The following is a 16,725-nucleotide window of genomic DNA, read 5'->3' as shown; positions in this document are numbered from 1 at the left end:
TCATAAACCGCAGCTTCCTTTCGATGTTTTGCTTTTGAGAGCATCTGACAGTTTGACAGTCAGTCACTGACAGGGTAGGCTATCTTTGGCTAGAGTCTGGGTTAATAAATAACAAGCTCCTGCTGATATTAGAAGAATAGTCAACGCGTGACTTTTCTTTTGTTAAATGGATTATGTCGGTAGGCTAGCCGCAAAATGTTACTAAAGTTTAGTGATGGAGGTGAAGTTATTAGTAGACACAAAAAAACCTTCATGTATGTTTATTGCGTTTAGTAGTAGCTAGGCACAGAAGTTTCAAAATTGTTTTCAAGACACATGCTGCAACATTAAATTAAAATATATATATATGTGTAAACTCCTTTATCCAAAAGTTGCGATACGTCCATGATAGTAATAATTTAAAGTTCAGTCTTTTTTTTTAATTATAATTTTATGTACTCTCATCACTGAGGTTTTGGCCAAACAGGCTCAGGCGCGCCCGTGACGTCATCATAATGAGACTGTCGTGCGCTCTGGTTCCTCTGCTCTCATGAGTGCTACATGCATGTGTGACAGGTTAGCTAGTTGTATTGAATAACATACACAATGTACTGAAGACTAAGTGAATTCATACTATTAGACCTACCACTAGCGTGACGATTGTGTAACTCTGAACTCTCATAATTTCGCATTGGCAGACAACTCGGGCATGTTGATGGTGAGACTAGCTCGTTCATAAAATACAGCAAGGTTACTTGCTTTTACTGTTTACTTGAGTTATCAGATGTGGGGACGAATATTTCTGAATCCCACTGTTGGCAGAGCACTTGTTTGGACTCGAAGACATTTATTCACCATGCAGCTGAAAACGAAGGATTTCCAGTCATTATTTACAGATGGACTGAATGGCATTGCAGGTGAATCTCTCTCTCTCTGTGTCTCTGTTGAGGGATGCCTGTTGGCATTTGAAGTGGTAGGCTGTTTGTATTGCTGTTTGAGTAACTGACAGTAACGTTACTGTGTGCTTTGTGTGTATTGGCTATTATAATAGATGGTTCATGGTTTTGACGTTTTGTTTACTGAAGAAGTCATGCATTTGTAGGCTGATTCATAACACCTTTGGTGTATAGCAATCATTACAACACAACTTACAACACTAGCTGCAATAACAAGTGATATACTTTTGCTCTTCCAGGCCTGTTTGAAAAGAACCAGTATGAGCTGAGGATTGCTGGAGGAGCAGTACGAGATCTTTTGTCTGGGAAGCGACCAGAGGATGTGGACTTTGCCACCACTGCAACCCCTGAAGAGATGAAGAGAATGTTCCAAGCTGCAGGAGTACGCCTGATCAATAACAAAGGCGAGAAGCATGGAACCATCACAGCTCGGGTACGTTGCAAGCTTCAGGCTTTGTTCGACAAAATACAGGCTACTGAAGGGAGTGGAAAGTGTGTGTGTGTGTGTGTGTGTGTGTGTGTGTGTGTGTGTGTGTGTGTGTGTGTGTGTGTGTGTGTGTGTGTGTGTGTGTGTGTGTGTGTGTGTGTGTGTGTGTGTGTGTGTGTGTGTGTGTGTGTGTGTGTGTGTGTGTGTGTGTGTGTGTGTGTGTGTGTGTGTGTGTGTGTGTGTGTGTTCATTAACTATTTGAATTGTGCTTTTGTTCAGCTTCACAATGAGAACTTTGAGGTGACCACCCTGCGTGTGGATGTGCAGACGGATGGACGGCATGCAGAGGTGGAGTTCACCACCGACTGGGAGAAGGACGCAGAGCGCAGAGACCTCACCATCAACTCCATGTTTTTAGGTGTCTTGCCAGTCTCTTCATCTTTCATTCTGTTGGAGTGAGAGCACTACTAGGGATGTACCAATATTTGTTGATAACGATGTTTAAAATAGCAATATGGCCAGTACAGATATTTTTTTATTTGCTTGTTTTGCTGTATTTCTGTTGTAAAGTATACCCTGCAGTGGAGTGGAAACAAACATATTCTTCAAAAAGAATAGCTGAATAATTTCTTTCAGGCTTTCGTAGCACCATCTCTGAATGTCCCTTTCTCTGCATAGCACAGCGTATACCTTGTGCAGAAATGCAACATAACAAATAAACATCAGCCACTACCATCAGCCACTATGTTGGTAAACATCATATAAATTAGCTGATATCAGTAAACAAGGCAGATATATGGGTGCATCCCTAGAGAGTTTATTATAGTGCATCATATATCGTAAATCAACCATGGTTTGAACACATGGTTTTGCCAGAGGCATAATAACAATTTTGTGATTGTCCTTTTGGTTAGGACTGGATGGAACTCTGTATGACTTCTTCAATGGGTATGAAGACCTCCAGAACAGAAAAGTACGGTTTGTTGGCAGTGCCTGCCTCAGGATACAGGAGGACTACTTGCGTATTTTACGATATTTCAGGTATATCAATTTTTAACATCTGTGTTGTTGCACCTATGATATGATATCACAAATATATGTTCAGAAGCCCTTTTGAGGCATTCATCAACTGAATATCTATATAAACATATGTTTGTCTGTATTTCTCTCTCTTTCTTCATCTTCCATCTCCGTGTGACTGTGATGTTTAGGTTCTATGGCAGGGTGGCAAATGAACCAGGAGAGCATGATCCCAAAACCCTGGAGGCCATCAGGGAGAATGCCCGTGGACTGGCGTCTATATCCGGGGAGCGCATCTGGGTGGAGTTGAAGAAGATGGTGACAGGAAACCACGCTGCTCATTTACTAGAGCTCCTCTATGAGCTGGACCTGGTACAGTACATGGGTAAGGCTGAGGCTAAGTCATAACTGTAGCCATAATTGCCAGTTAAGGCCAGAAGTGTTCTTGAAGCATTTTGCATCGCCCTGACACTACTTAAATATTGTATACACCGACCGTTTCAATCTGTTACCAGAAGATTTCCGGTTGAAATGTTCAAAACCAATGCAGATACTTGTTTTTTTTTTTGTGGTTGTTGTTGTTTGTTTGTGTTTTGTCCCCAAGTTACCATTTCTGTGCCACTGGAAATACCTTAGGAACACTGTTTGTTTATGCAGTTGAAAGGGTATATAGAATATAATCCATATAGAATTCCACTGGAATCCATCCAAGCAATTTAGGTCGATAGTGCTTTACACACTTATCACCTCTGTTAAAACGAGGAGAGCACATATTTATGTTTCATTAGCCTAGTTAGTCTAGCTTAGCATAATTCACTAGATATGAGTAGCCACACCCGTTAAAGCTAAAAGGGAGCCATATGCTAACTCCAGTAACCCACTTTCAGTGAATTATGCTGATCCAGGCTTCTAGTCCCAGGTGGGGTTATTGCACCACAGACATGGGAGAAAAGGGTTTGTACCTTCTTATCCAACTCTGGGGTAGACAGCAAATAAACTGATTTCCCTGACATTTGGCATGGCCCTTTAATGATTCAAAAATGCCACCTAGACCCCACCAATTAAATGCTATTAAAAGCCCTACGTAGATTGATCGTGCTATCAGAATCACATCTGACAAATTAAAGTTTCCTTTCTTAAACAAATAACATATGACTATTGCACCATCTTTTTCATGTTGTTCAGTGCTGCTTGGTTGTAGAATAAATAACATATTTTCAAATGATTAGGCTGCGGAACATTTAATCACTGTGATCCTACTCACTTTGGAATCCCAGACATTCTGAATATTCTTTTATTTGCCTTCTCTAGGTTTGCCACCAGAGGGCAATGTTGAGGAGATGAAACAGGTGTGGAGCCGTGCCCAGAGCCTGTCTCCAAAGCCCATGACCATTCTGTCAGCCCTGTTCCGCAGCATGGATGAAGTGGACAAGCTGGACCTACGGCTCCGCATCTCCAAAGAGGAGAAAACCCTGGGCCTCTTCCTGGTCAAACACAGACGGGACCTTGTCAAGGGTCAAGATGATGATGACCATCTCAGGCCATACACAGATTTCATCATTGACGTAAGCAGAACCAGTGTTTGTTTACAAGTGTTTCCTCATTCCAGTAAGCAGAAACAGTGTCTGGCAAAGTTTTGCTTGAAGTTGTTGAACATTTTGATTCAGCTCTGACTTCCTGTCAAAGTAAATAGGAAGCATTGTTTGGATGTATGGGGCCCATGGTAAGCACTGATACCTACCCTCAGGGTAAATAATATTAATACCATGGCAAGCACTGATACCTAGGCTTAGGGTAAATAATATTTGGTCTAGTTTTGCATCCTCTGGACATTTATGGAAAGTAAACCACATTGTCATATAGTTTGCTGCCAGACAACTTTATAGTTCATAGGTGAACTATTTTGTACACATGCACTGTTTTGCAGAATATATCAGTACAGTTTACTCATTGAGAACCAAACAAATGGATTTCCTCCGAAAGATTCTTGTTCCTGTAAAATTCCCCATAGTAGTAGAAGTGAGTCCCCCAGTGCTCTTAGTGTAAACCTGTTGCATGTATTGATTTAGGACTGTTGTTGTCATAGACTGTTATGCAGTCTATGGTTGTTGTGATAAAGTTGTGCCTTTAGATGTATATACTCTGTGTGGAGAGAAATATGATGTGTGTGTTTAAAAAAAAAAATAGTTTCAAACTAAAAGTTTAGTTTAAAAAAATAGTTGCATTTTTATTTAACACTCTTTTTCTATTTTGTTGATATCTGTGTGTGTGTCTGCAGAGCCGGGAGGTGGATGTTCAGAGTAAAGTGTGTGAGCTGCTCAAATACCAAGGCGAGGAGAAGCTTCTAGCCGAGATGACCAGCTGGTCCATCCCTCGTTTTCCCGTCAGCGGGCACGACCTGAGGAAGATGGGCATTACGTCGGGCAAGGAGATCGGCACCATCCTGCAGGGCCTGCGCGACACGTGGAAGAAGAGCCGCTACCAGATGGACAAAGAGGAGCTCCTCAGTACAGTCCATCAGTCCTGACGGCCAACTGGTGGGGTAGGGGGACGAGCTGAGGACCCGGCTCATCTCAGGAGGTGAAACTTCCTGAAGGCGAGCTTCCTGAACAGCGACGGTGTTGTTTGTTGATAATGACAGTCCTGATGAATACCTACGACTGTGAAGCCACAATTTCAAACAAATAGAGACCTTGGAGTTGTTGTGATTTCGAACACGTGCTCTCGTCAACAACAGTGTGGAGGATGACTATGAGTAATAACAAGCTGCAGCTGTGGTATTTGCAATTTGCATGGATAATTTGAGTTCTATTGTATTTTGAAAGGCCATGGGCACTGGCAAGACGGTGGCTATTGTAGCAGAAATGCTTCCCTCATGGATCACATAAAGACTGCATCGTTTTGTGTTCTGGAGTGATAACTTATTGATGAAGTACAGAGCAGTGACAGGCATGGCAATGTGCCATATGGCAACGATGCATTGCAGGGGTTCTGTTACCTTAACTTCCTGTACTCTTCTCTCCCAATAAATAAGTTTCACTCTCATGTTTCACAGTTTGTTAGGGGCCTTATAGATATTTTTTTGTACAAAGGAAAATCATTAAATTGACATACCGGTACTTGAAAACGTTCAAGAATGTCAAGTCAATTTTCGTTGACGTGAAACTCTCTTTTCTCATTGTCTTTTATAACGAACATGGATTGTGATGGAAAACTAATTGTTGTGTGTGTGTGTGTGTGTGTGTGTGTGTGTGTGTGTTTAGAGAGACGGGTGCGCACATCCACAGATTTTCTTAAGCAGGTGCCAGACAAAAAACGTGTCAAAGTGGAAGTGATGGTCTGCACACTGCAATAGCTCCAAAAAATAGTTTTTTTATTATTTAAAAGGCAACGTTTCGATCAACAGATCTTCGTCAGGCCTGTATGTGTGTTTAGTACATTAATAACTCCCTGGGTTTTTAACAAGCTGGAAGTCTTCTGACAGTCTTTCTAAGATGCTTGCCTTCTGAGGGCCTTACAGGTAGCAATTGTTTTGCCTAATGGAGTGCTGCTTCTATAGTCATCCTTGCCACTCCTCCAATCTCTTAAGCAGGTTATGGAGGTGAAGACTCAATCAGCAGCACAGAGAGGTGGCCACTCAGAATTGGAGGATGGCTGAGTGCAGAAAGCTCACTGGAGAACAGACTGTAGGAGACATCATGCTGGGACATACCTTCTCCTTTCATCACCTAAATGAAACCAATGCATTTAGCTAATAAAGCCTGAGGGGCAGAGGCGTCTTTTAGGAGACAGTTCGAGAGTGGATCACATTGAACATCTTCGACTTCTGTAGAGAGCTAGGTTAGGCGATATTTATGATATTAAGCCAAAACAGTAAATCTAGGTGTCCCACATGGCGTGACGATTCACTGAAGACCTAAATAGCCTAGTGCAAGTACAGAAGAAGATAAACATGTCTGAATGGCAAGCAAATATGCTTTGTTATCAAGGACTGAGACAGGACAGGAGATTGACCAGAAAAGTTTCTGTATTTAATGCATCATATCATATGATATAAACTGGCCTGGATATATCTATTTGAGGATTATACGCTCTATATTGTGATTGTGAACAGCACGAATATGTAATTCCTTGGTTTTGATACTCGACCACAATGTATATTTTGATAATGTTTCCCAATAATCGTGTACAGTCAATTAGGCCTATTTTAAAACGTATCAATGTTATGATAACTGTAATCTTATCTTACCTTCAGAACGCCAGTGAGGCATCTAAGCTCGTCTGGAAGGGAAGGTGATGTGTGCTGATTCTGAATTCCTCCGTGCTGAAGGAAAGCTCCTCCTACGATGTGTCAAGGATAAAAACCTAACCCGCAAGTTTATACTCCCACTTCACCCCACGGCGGCTTCGCGCGCAAACTAGCCTACTAAACATTTCCCTCTCCAAAATTTTGAAATATTTTACAATGTAGTTTTTTTTTTCTTCGCTTGACACGTTGTGTGCAACTGTAAGCTACTGAGAATGTAGAGTAAATGAGTTAAACTTCCTATTCATCTTAAATGATAAAAAAGGAAAATGTCTTTATTCACGTCAAATGAGACCAATTTCAGTTTCACAAGTGAAACTAGCCTTGATACGCCGCGAGATGAACGCCTTGCGCGAGTTGAAATAGCTATTCTGAGCATAATTTTCCTCTGCGCAGCAGTGCTGAACTTCGGGCTCCTCTCGGTTCTGTGGAAGCGAAGAAAGCAAATGTCTCGAATGCGCGTATTCGTCTTTCATTTGTGCTTGGCGGATCTTGTCGTCACTTTTTTCCAAGTGTGTCCTCAACTAATGTGGGATATCACCGATAGATTCAGCGGTCCTGACGTATTATGCCGGTTGGTGAAGTACCTACAGGTGGTCGGCATGTTCGCCTCTACTTACATGATCGTTGTGATGACCATTGACCGCTACCAAGCCATCTGCAATCCCATGGTGACTTTCCAGAGACGTCGTGCGCGCTGGAACGTCCCTGTCTGCATCGCATGGGGAATCGCTCTTATCGGAAGCCTCCCTCAGGTCTTCATCTTCTCCCAAGTTGAGATTTCTCCTGGGGTTTTCGAGTGCTGGGCTGACTTCATACGACCATGGGGACTGAAGACATACATAACCTGGACAACTTTAGTCATTTTCGTGTTGCCCATACTGACTGTCGTTGTGTGCCAGGTGCGCATTTGTAGAGCAATTCAGATAAACCTCCACATGAAAACTCACCAGAACGAAGAGGATGTCATTAAGCAGCCACTGCCGTCCAGAGCCAGCAGTGTCACCGGAGTGTCTAAAGCAAGGATTAAAACAGTGAAAATGACTGTTGTGATCGTGCTTGCCTACATTCTCTGTTGGTCACCATTCTTTACAGTTCAGCTGTGGTCAGTTTGGGACGATGACGCACCGACTGAAAGTAAGTAAAAGGCATTTTAAAGCCAAATTAAAGAGAGTGCACATAACTTGTTTCTATTACATTACACCATCGAATGTGTAATGGCTCGGGTAGATTAATTTTCAGATGTGAAGACTGAAGTGTATTTGAAAGCAATGCGCATTTTGAAGCACAAATGTTGTATTCATCACGTGTTACACTGTCACTTTTTCCAGGTGCGGTCTTTACCATCCTCATGCTGTTGTCCAGTCTGAACAGCTGTGCCAACCCTTGCATCTATCTCCTCTTCAGTGGGAAATTTCCTAGACGGATCATGGCACTTCTGTGTATGGGTCACAGGAGCGGTAAGGAGTCTATCCCAGATGAAGCAACCGTAGTCAGTACACTGTACATGAGCTTGAAGAGCGTCTCGGACAGTAGGTGAGCCAATACTCTGTAGGCCACATGTCGCAAACAAAAACATTTTTTTCGAACCATCATGAACAGATATTGCAGACTCCCTCGGAAAAGTGTTTTTGCGAATGTAATTTGCACTTTCTATGGTCTGTTTGAGATCTGTGTATGAAGTGCTGTAAATAGCGCCTTGCTATTGAATGAAACGTGTTCCACTGTGCGCATCGACTGTGTAAAATATCTATACGCTTTCTGTTAAGGCAGGCTAGACTTTCCACTGTATAGGCTAATGCATGGCTACCTGTGAACTTAACTACGCAGAGCGCTGGTGGGGAAAATGCTGACTTGTGCTTCTATCATTTTAATTGGCTGTGACATTTTGATACTTTTATCGCCACCACAGTTCAGTTGTGTAATATACTTTCAGGTATTCAGATGTTTAATATGATTCAAACTGTTTATTGTGCCACAGGTTTTTGCTCTTACTATATATGTTCATTAAAGACTTTCAAGAATTTGTCAGTTTTTATTTGTTTGTCGCTTTGGACAAAAGCATCTGCCAAATATCATATTCCATAATCGTATTATAAAATCCTGGTACATTTCAAGTGATTCCTGAAATGACAGACACACATTGAATAATTTAAAGATCAATCTCATCCATGCATCTATAAATTCACATGAAACACAGGTTAGACATTCAATTTTACTTTCAGTAATTGTAACCTCAAGTAATTATGTGAGCAGCATAAATCCACCTTTATCCAGTGTGGTTTCATTCTTTCACATTAGATTCTCTGAGAATAAGGCAGAAATTCATTTTCCCTGTATCATAGAATAAAATGTGATCCCTTCAGTCATTCCTAATGGAGGGTTTTACATCAGATATATTATATATATATATTATTATATATATATAATGCATATACATTGCATTTTGTGCTCAGCAGTATATTTTGTCTTTTCAGTCAATAACAGCCCATTTTAGAGAGAAGAGGGAAGCAGGAAAAAAAACAGAAACATTTGAAAAAAGCTGAACAATGACTGTTAAGATTGTGTAGGTTCACATACCTTAAGTCAAGCCAGCAAGTCAGAACTCATTCAGTGGTAAATGTGGTACATGATGACAAGAGACAAGACAAGACAATCATTGAATTTCTACTGACATTCCTCAGTAGAATGTTATTCAACAGCCTGGGCTCCAATGACTGTTTGGACAGTTGAGAGTGTCACCTTTATGAATGCTTTATCAAAAAGGCTACAGATGCTCATGCTTTTTATACACAACAATGAGACGGTGTAGAGAGCAAAGGTCTGTAATGACAGTCGTAGGAGGGAGAGCGGAAAGTCCTGGGTCTGCACTTTATATATAGTTCTGCCTCTCATAATCACCCCTTGTGTGTGTGACAGACATCTTACACTTCTAGCTCTGACCTTTCTCAAATGGAGGGAGAGTAATCATTATTCCTGACTCCAAACAATCACCTGACAGACCTGCCACTCTCTCTGTCCCTCTCTTCCTCCGCCGGAAGGCTCTCACGGGCAGGAGGACAGGAAGGAGGTATACTATCTATCACATCCAACTCATGGATAAACATGGGTTGTCCGGTCGCTATCACTAAGATTTTGCTGTTGTGTAGTCTTCTATTAGTTTATCAAGACTTCCATGCCTTGATTCTGTAAGACCATAAAATGAATGAATACAATTTTGACTTTGCAAATATTACTATTATAGAGGAGGTATTAAATCCATGTGATAAGTATTCATTGCTTCAGGCAATAGGTTGCAATACACAGATTGTATTGAACCTAAAGCCGTATGACAGAACTGACTTGAATTGAACTTAATGCTGTACTTTGAACTGAGATACAGTAGCAGGTTCTCCACAAATGACGGCTAAAACCGATTCATCTATTGCCTGAGCTGGCACCCAATCCCTTCCAATCCCTTGTGTCCTTTAAAACAGTATAGGAGATGTCAGGCTAGAGTGAACACAGCGTTTCCTTACTGCGTACGTGCTCCTGGTCATCTGGTTTATCTAGCCAACACCAGAACAGCAGCTGCAGTGACAATAGACTGAACTGTTCTAACAAACCAGCATGCCAGACAATCAAGGTAGTGAGTCAGTGCCAAAACACAGCTGGTTGTTGTTCATCACAATTGTTTTTACAACATAATATTGTTTTTTCTTTTTATATATATATTATTTTTTTCACTGTAGCACGGTTATAGAATTTTGACAGGATTTATAGACCCTAATGCTCGCCAGGGATTATGATAATGTTCTCAGTGATTGCTTTGTCAACAACAAGAGGTTTCCTTAAAAGCTTCCGTTCTGTCTCTTTAGTGTTTGTTTCCTCATTGGCTTCAGAGATTCATTGAGTGTTCGCATCAGCTGCTCTGGAAGGTCAGAGATTGACTGCACTGTCAACACTGTAAGCTGTGTTATCATGGGCGGCAGGGACTCAGGAGATAGGAGTCATTCTGCAACTGGAAGGATGTTGGTTTGAGCCCAATTATGTCTGACCCTGTAGAAGTGTCTTTGAATAATCTTTTAGCAAGACACTTAGCTCCAGTGCTCCCAATGAGCAGGTTGGTGCCACGCATGGCAGCCAGTGTGTGTGTGTGTGTGTGTGTGTGTATGTGTGTGTGTTTGTGTGTGTGTGTGTGTGAATGGGTGAATGTGAGGTATGACAATGTAAAGCGCTTTGAATGCACGCAGGAGACGAACAAAAAACATATATAAATGCAGTCCATTTATCATGATTGTCATATAAACACAATTCTTCTTCTTGGCAATACAATTGTATCTTACAAAAGCTGCTATAATTGCCATCCAAACCAAATTAAACCTAATTGCGTTATGGCCACTGTGCCGTACCCTTTGTTGTGCCAGCCCTTAAATCAGTATGTCCGAGCTTTTAAAAGGCTCCTATACTTTTGTGAGGCTCCTTGTCTGTACATCAGGAATATTTTGTTTAGGCTTATTCCCTAGAAATGTTCTACAGCCTTTTGTGTTGAATGTCAAGCAAGGAGGGCTGGACGTGCACTCCACAACCCACTGCTATTCTCAGTGGCTACGGGGTAAATATTTAGACATGATTTAGCTCTTATTTAACTGCAGCTGTGTGAGCAAATACGCTGTACTGTACAGGGACATTCAACATTAACCATAGCATGGATTATATGAAAGCATTTCAAACTTAACAGTGAGAAATTACATTGTCAGCGAGGCTTTCTTGTCCAACCATGCGTGTGAACTTGGTATTCTTGTACATACAGTGGCATGGTATGTAATCATGCAGTAAATAATTGCACAATTAGACTGCACTGTTGATGTGTAGAGTGAAATATGGTCACATTTAAAATATATAAGATGATAATTATTTTATTTATTCTCTATGGGGTAATGCCAAGAGATATTAAATCTGAAAGTGGAGACAGGGGTATTTTCATACTATAATCTCTGAATGTAAATGTGAAATAAGCTTCTGTTTTTATGTCAACAATTACTCTAGAAGTACCAAAAAAGGGGTTCAATCAAAAGCTTGAATATAGATGAGTTCTTTGAAAGCCTACTGTATATTGACAAATATGTCTTGACTTAATCCCACTGTTGTCAAGCTTCTCTTGCTATGCCTCTTGAGTATGAACACTCAAGCAAAGAAGTGTAACATAAGCTTTGTGTGGATGTGTGGATGCATTTCAAATGAAGATGCCTCAAGCTGTACTTATCCACAGTTTCTTTTTTTCCTCAAATCCTACCGTTGGTGTGTTTGACATGAGCTCATGATCTCATCTGTTTCGGAAAACGTCCATCTCTACATCAAGACATTGGCATTCCCAAAGCATCCCTCTGCTGTTCCCAGCATAGTGAACATGATTGCCACAGTCATTAGCCCCTTTGTGAATGCTGGTGATAGATAAGCTCTGGTGCCAATTCTGACCTAATGATGCCTCTTCTTTTGATCTCCTCTACCCCCACCGCACACACACACACACACACACACACACACATACTCACACTCACATGCACAAACACACACACATAAACTCACTCGCTCTCTCCCAGCAGGAGGCATGGTAGAACATCTTCAAAAGGGCTTTGTGGTGGAAGGAGATTGTGCTTACCCTGTGACTCGGTCACCGGAGCCGCACTGAAGTGAAATACGTCTGATTGGAGTTATGTAAGCCTCTCTCTCTCTCACACACTCACACACACACACACACACACAAACTCAACTCAACTCAACTCAACTCAACTCAAAGGCTCCATAGGTTTCGACTGAGTGACATTCATTACTGAATGTGAGCAGGCCACTTTTAGTGAGAGTGCCTCAGAGAGCCGGCACCTCAAAGAAGACCTGAAACACAATCATTTTTTGTAACTGTGCCAATGGAAACAACTGTCTGTCTTTCAGTAAAATGCTGATCTTAGAGCTGTTTTACCATAGGAAAAATATTGTGTGCCCTATTTTATATATAAAAAGAAAACCTTAATTATATGCACAAAGAGACATGATAAAAACTGGACAGTATATAAGTGCAAATTTATAAGGAAACCTCAGAAAAAGTACACCAAGTACCAAACTCTGTATACATGTCATGTGGTCAGAAAACACATTAGTGACCGCACTGCAGCACTAGTAATGAGCTACTGCTGGGCTAATCATTTCTCAGAAGGGTGATTTACATTCAGATGCTCACCTTATCTGACACTAGCAATGATGCCATTATGCATGTTCATGATTCAGATCTAAGGAGAAACTAATGACAGGCACATGGTCAGCATCTATACAGTATGGGCTCAACACTGGCCATTGTTCAAATACACAGATCAGCAATACCATTGTGACGAGCTGCCTAATATTGTGTGGGCCGTCCCTTTGGAAGCCAAAACAGCCTTGCCTGTCCACTGTACTGTGTTATTATTCTGTAATTGGCTCCCCATTCGTTTCAAAATGGTTGCTAATCTTCCTGTGGTCCAGAGTTCAAACAAGCTCAAGGGAACATCCATTTGAATGTCAGTACACAAGGTTTTCCAGCAGACGATGGGCCAAAGCATCATACTGTGTCCGCAGCTGGCCTTCTTCCCATAGTGCATCCTGGTACCACGTGTTCATGCAACGCACTTACACCAGACCATCCACGTGATGAAAGTAAACGTGCTTAATCACACCAGGCCACCTTCTATTCTTCCATTGCTCCGTGGTCCAGTTCTGACGCTCGTATGCCCATTGTCAGGGGTCAGCATGACTGGGCTGAGGCCACACAGTTTGAGCTGCAGCAGCTCGTCTGTTAGATCGGACCATACGGGCAAACCTTCGCTCCCTTCATGCATCAATGCAGTGTTTTTGAACCTCTATAAAGCCGCGGTGAAAAAAAAATCCTGCAGCACACCACCAACCAATATTGTAACAAAATGACACACTGTAGCCTAATACAGCAGACATAATGACAATTTAGTCTCACAATTTGTTTACAGTTTAGTTCAGAGTCTGCATTTTTAAAGGCCTGGCCGATCCATCGCTGTTTTACATCTTTTGACCCATTCATTGAAAATACAGTAGATATTAGAAAGCTAGATACGGCATTGTCTGTCGAGTTCTATTTAAGTGGCATAGGCTATGTGAATGTGGCCATCATACTGGGGGCAAACACCTTACTGACTATGGGCAACACTTGCTGACAATCAGAGACACCTGTCTGATTTCCAATCAGAGACACTTGTCTGATTTCTCTGTTGGCCTCCAGTGATCTCTGCCCCCACCATGATGTCAGCGCTGTCTATGCATTCTGGAGCCCAATCCAGTATCAAGCCTTTTATCATCTATTTTACACTGCCACTTCTTGTGCGCATTACTTAGTTAACCAGGTCATTATTGTGCTATACCTTCTGCCACCCACTGACATGAAATAATATTTATTTACTTAACAAATCACTACATTGCAGGTACAGACACTCAACAATGCTATAGCCTACTATTTGCAACAACTAAATAATACATGTTTTTGGACCGATTAAGTGACTTTGGACAATGTCCCATGGCACACCTGATGATCTCTCAAGGCACACTGGTGCGCTGCGGAACAGCGGTTGAAAAACACTGCATTAATGAACCTCAGCCACCCATGACCCTGTCGCTGATTCACCACTTTACAGTACCTTCGTTGAGCCTCTTCTGATATAGAATACTGCAGACTGAGAACAGAGCTGAAGTTTTGGACATGCTCTGACACAGTCATCTAGCTCATTTGTCCAAGCTCATCAGCTTTGAGGACAAAATGTTAAATTGCTGCCTAACACATCACATCCACTGACATGTTCCATAGTAATGAGATGAGTTATTGAGAGTGTTATTCCCTGCACCTATCAGTGGTAATGATATGATGGCTGATCGAGATCAATACACAGGGTTTTTGACACAGTTAAAATACATCTTACTCTACAAAACAAAAGAGAAAGGCAAATCAGAAGTTATTGCAAATAACAAACCTCTCAGAAAGAGAGAATGAGTGAGAAACGGGGAGGGGGTACCAGCTGAGACTGCATGATTCCAGCTGACAAGATGAGTCTAACTAATCCGTGAAGAGAACACTTTATAACAATCTACTAGGTCTACCAACCACAATTTTGTAAAACGCAAAAATATTTCTTTGGATTAGTTAAGTCCAAAAAGACAATTGTGAAGACAGATTATCATAAATTGATGATGATCAATAGGATGTCCACTTTGATATAGCGATTCATCTTGGTAAAGCTCTGATGTCCAGTGTAGCATTTCAAAGAAAAGTGTTCAAACACATATCTTAATAATACATAACACTAAGGGCACCTGAAACTCTTTGAAGCAGGGAATAATGAAAAATTCTTTCTGACAATGCCGATGAACTGATCATTCTGGTCAGCAGTCGCAATGGACAAACACCTCCCTCAGAAGGACCTCTTCACAGTGGCATGCAATACAGTCTGCGAGAAGAGAGTTCTGAAACTTCATTGTTCTAACCTTTTGTATGTTGCTAATGTGTTTCAATAGTGGATGCAAATTGCTGTCGTGGCAGTTTATGACTGCAATTACTATTACTATATTTAAATGAAGAATTGGACATGTTTTTTGTTTTGCATGTTCATGATTCAGACTTAATATTCTTTTTTGTTTGAAGCAATTCAAATACATTTGTCTACTGTCTGTGAAACTCAAAAGAAAAAAATGTTGTTTGCACTCTGTGCTCATTTGTCTGTAGGCCTATATCCCTGGATAGAAATAAAAATGTCTCAAATCAGACTCCATAACTGTGCATTCATTTTTGGCACTCTTGTTTGACTTTTTGGCTCACTGTGTGTCATCTTCAGCCCTTTGCTATTGCTTTGAGGTAGGCTTTCCTCCTTTATTCACCCCCCCCCCCCCAAAAAAAAAAGTCATAGCCCACCGTACATGCTGTATCAGTGTGTGCAGCGAGTCTCAACTGTAAATTTAACTGGACCACCTTTTTGGGAAAAGACAGAAAAAGTGACTGAAATCGCTGAATATTTCTGTAGACATAACGAATATTGAAAGTCTAGTTGTGCAGGTTTTCATGTGTCATCCAATTGAATGAAAGCACTCACTACTGCCTTTCAACATAAGCCATCCATTATTTTTCATTCTCTTGAAACCAGAAAAAACATAAAGGAAAACATCAGAAGATGGCAACAGTCAACAGTAAGCATCGAAGGCCTTGAATCTTGAACTTAATCAAAGGAATATGCTGAAAGAAAACAAAGAAAACAGCACACGCACTGTAAAAATAGCCTGCATGGTCACACGTGCAGGCATCTCCGCATGAGAATAAAGCTCTCTCCCCGAGGAGGCGCTAATGGCGTCGACGCACGCCACGGCAGGTGCAAGCACGAGGGCCGGCTCTGAACACGTGTGTGTGGACTCCATCACCTCACTGCCCCATCAGGGCTCTCGGAAAAATAAAACAACATTTCAGTGAAGCATCGCATCTCACCAACAGAAGACATGCGGACTGTCATGCTAATAGCTCATTGCCATTCATGCTCCCGTCGTATGGGAGATTGACACTCGTGTTTCTGTGCCCAAATGACCCCACCGCCCACATTTCCTGAGAAATGAAAGGCAAACATTCATTATGTGCTTCACAAAATATAACAACCTTGAAAAACAAGGAGAGAAATTATATTTTCATATTGCATATAGGACTTACAGTTTTAATCTGAAACAAAACTAATAGCCCATGCTTTTAGTATGAAAAAAAAAAAACGTATCAAGGGACTTGATTAAACCACTAGTTGAGGGCAGGCCTTACTTCTATATGAAATCTATAATGAAAAAAGGAGCTCTAATAAAGGTGGTGAATACATACAATTACACATGCTTTTCAATTATCTCAATTACTTTTTTTTCTTTTTTTTTGTCAGGAAGGGAAGTGGAGAAGACAGAGTGTTCAGGGGTGGGCATGTGGGCTTAATTGGTGTTTCATTTTGTGGTGGAAGATTTCAACTCATATTGCTTGTGTTGTG

General features: G+C 41.3%; 2 protein-coding genes across 4 annotated transcripts; both read left to right on the top strand.

Moving 5' to 3' along the window:
* Positions 1 to 57: 57 nt before the first annotated feature.
* trnt1 (tRNA nucleotidyl transferase, CCA-adding, 1) lies at positions 58 to 5,427 on the top strand. Of its 3 annotated transcripts, none has more exons than XM_062545744.1 (8): positions 58 to 74; positions 802 to 896; positions 1,175 to 1,368; positions 1,642 to 1,780; positions 2,277 to 2,403; positions 2,574 to 2,767; positions 3,694 to 3,947; positions 4,661 to 5,427. In XM_062545744.1, exons 2-8 carry the CDS (start codon positions 836 to 838, stop codon positions 4,907 to 4,909), a joined length of 1,218 nt encoding a protein of 405 aa, XP_062401728.1. In that variant the 5' UTR covers positions 58 to 74; positions 802 to 835; the 3' UTR covers positions 4,910 to 5,427. The 3 variants fall into 3 exon arrangements, with proteins under 3 accessions (XP_062401728.1, XP_062401727.1, XP_062401726.1); XM_062545743.1 differs by lacking the exon at positions 58 to 74 and adding an exon at positions 506 to 697; XM_062545742.1 differs by lacking the exon at positions 58 to 74 and having other exon boundaries at positions 506 to 896.
* A 1,530-nt stretch (positions 5,428 to 6,957) lies between these two features.
* On the top strand, positions 6,958 to 8,599 carry avpr2b.1 (arginine vasopressin receptor 2b, tandem duplicate, 1). Its single transcript, XM_062544947.1, has 2 exons — positions 6,958 to 7,825; positions 8,020 to 8,599. Exons 1-2 carry the CDS (start codon positions 6,958 to 6,960, stop codon positions 8,226 to 8,228), a joined length of 1,077 nt encoding a protein of 358 aa, XP_062400931.1. The 3' UTR covers positions 8,229 to 8,599.
* The last annotated feature ends 8,126 nt before the right edge of the window (positions 8,600 to 16,725 follow it).

The sequence above is a fragment of the Sardina pilchardus genome, chromosome 9, assembly GCF_963854185.1.
Source record: "Sardina pilchardus chromosome 9, fSarPil1.1, whole genome shotgun sequence".
Lineage (NCBI taxonomy): Eukaryota > Metazoa > Chordata > Actinopteri > Clupeiformes > Clupeidae > Sardina > Sardina pilchardus.
Note: the sequence above shows the minus strand (reverse complement) of the source record. Positions and strands in the feature narration are given on the sequence as shown.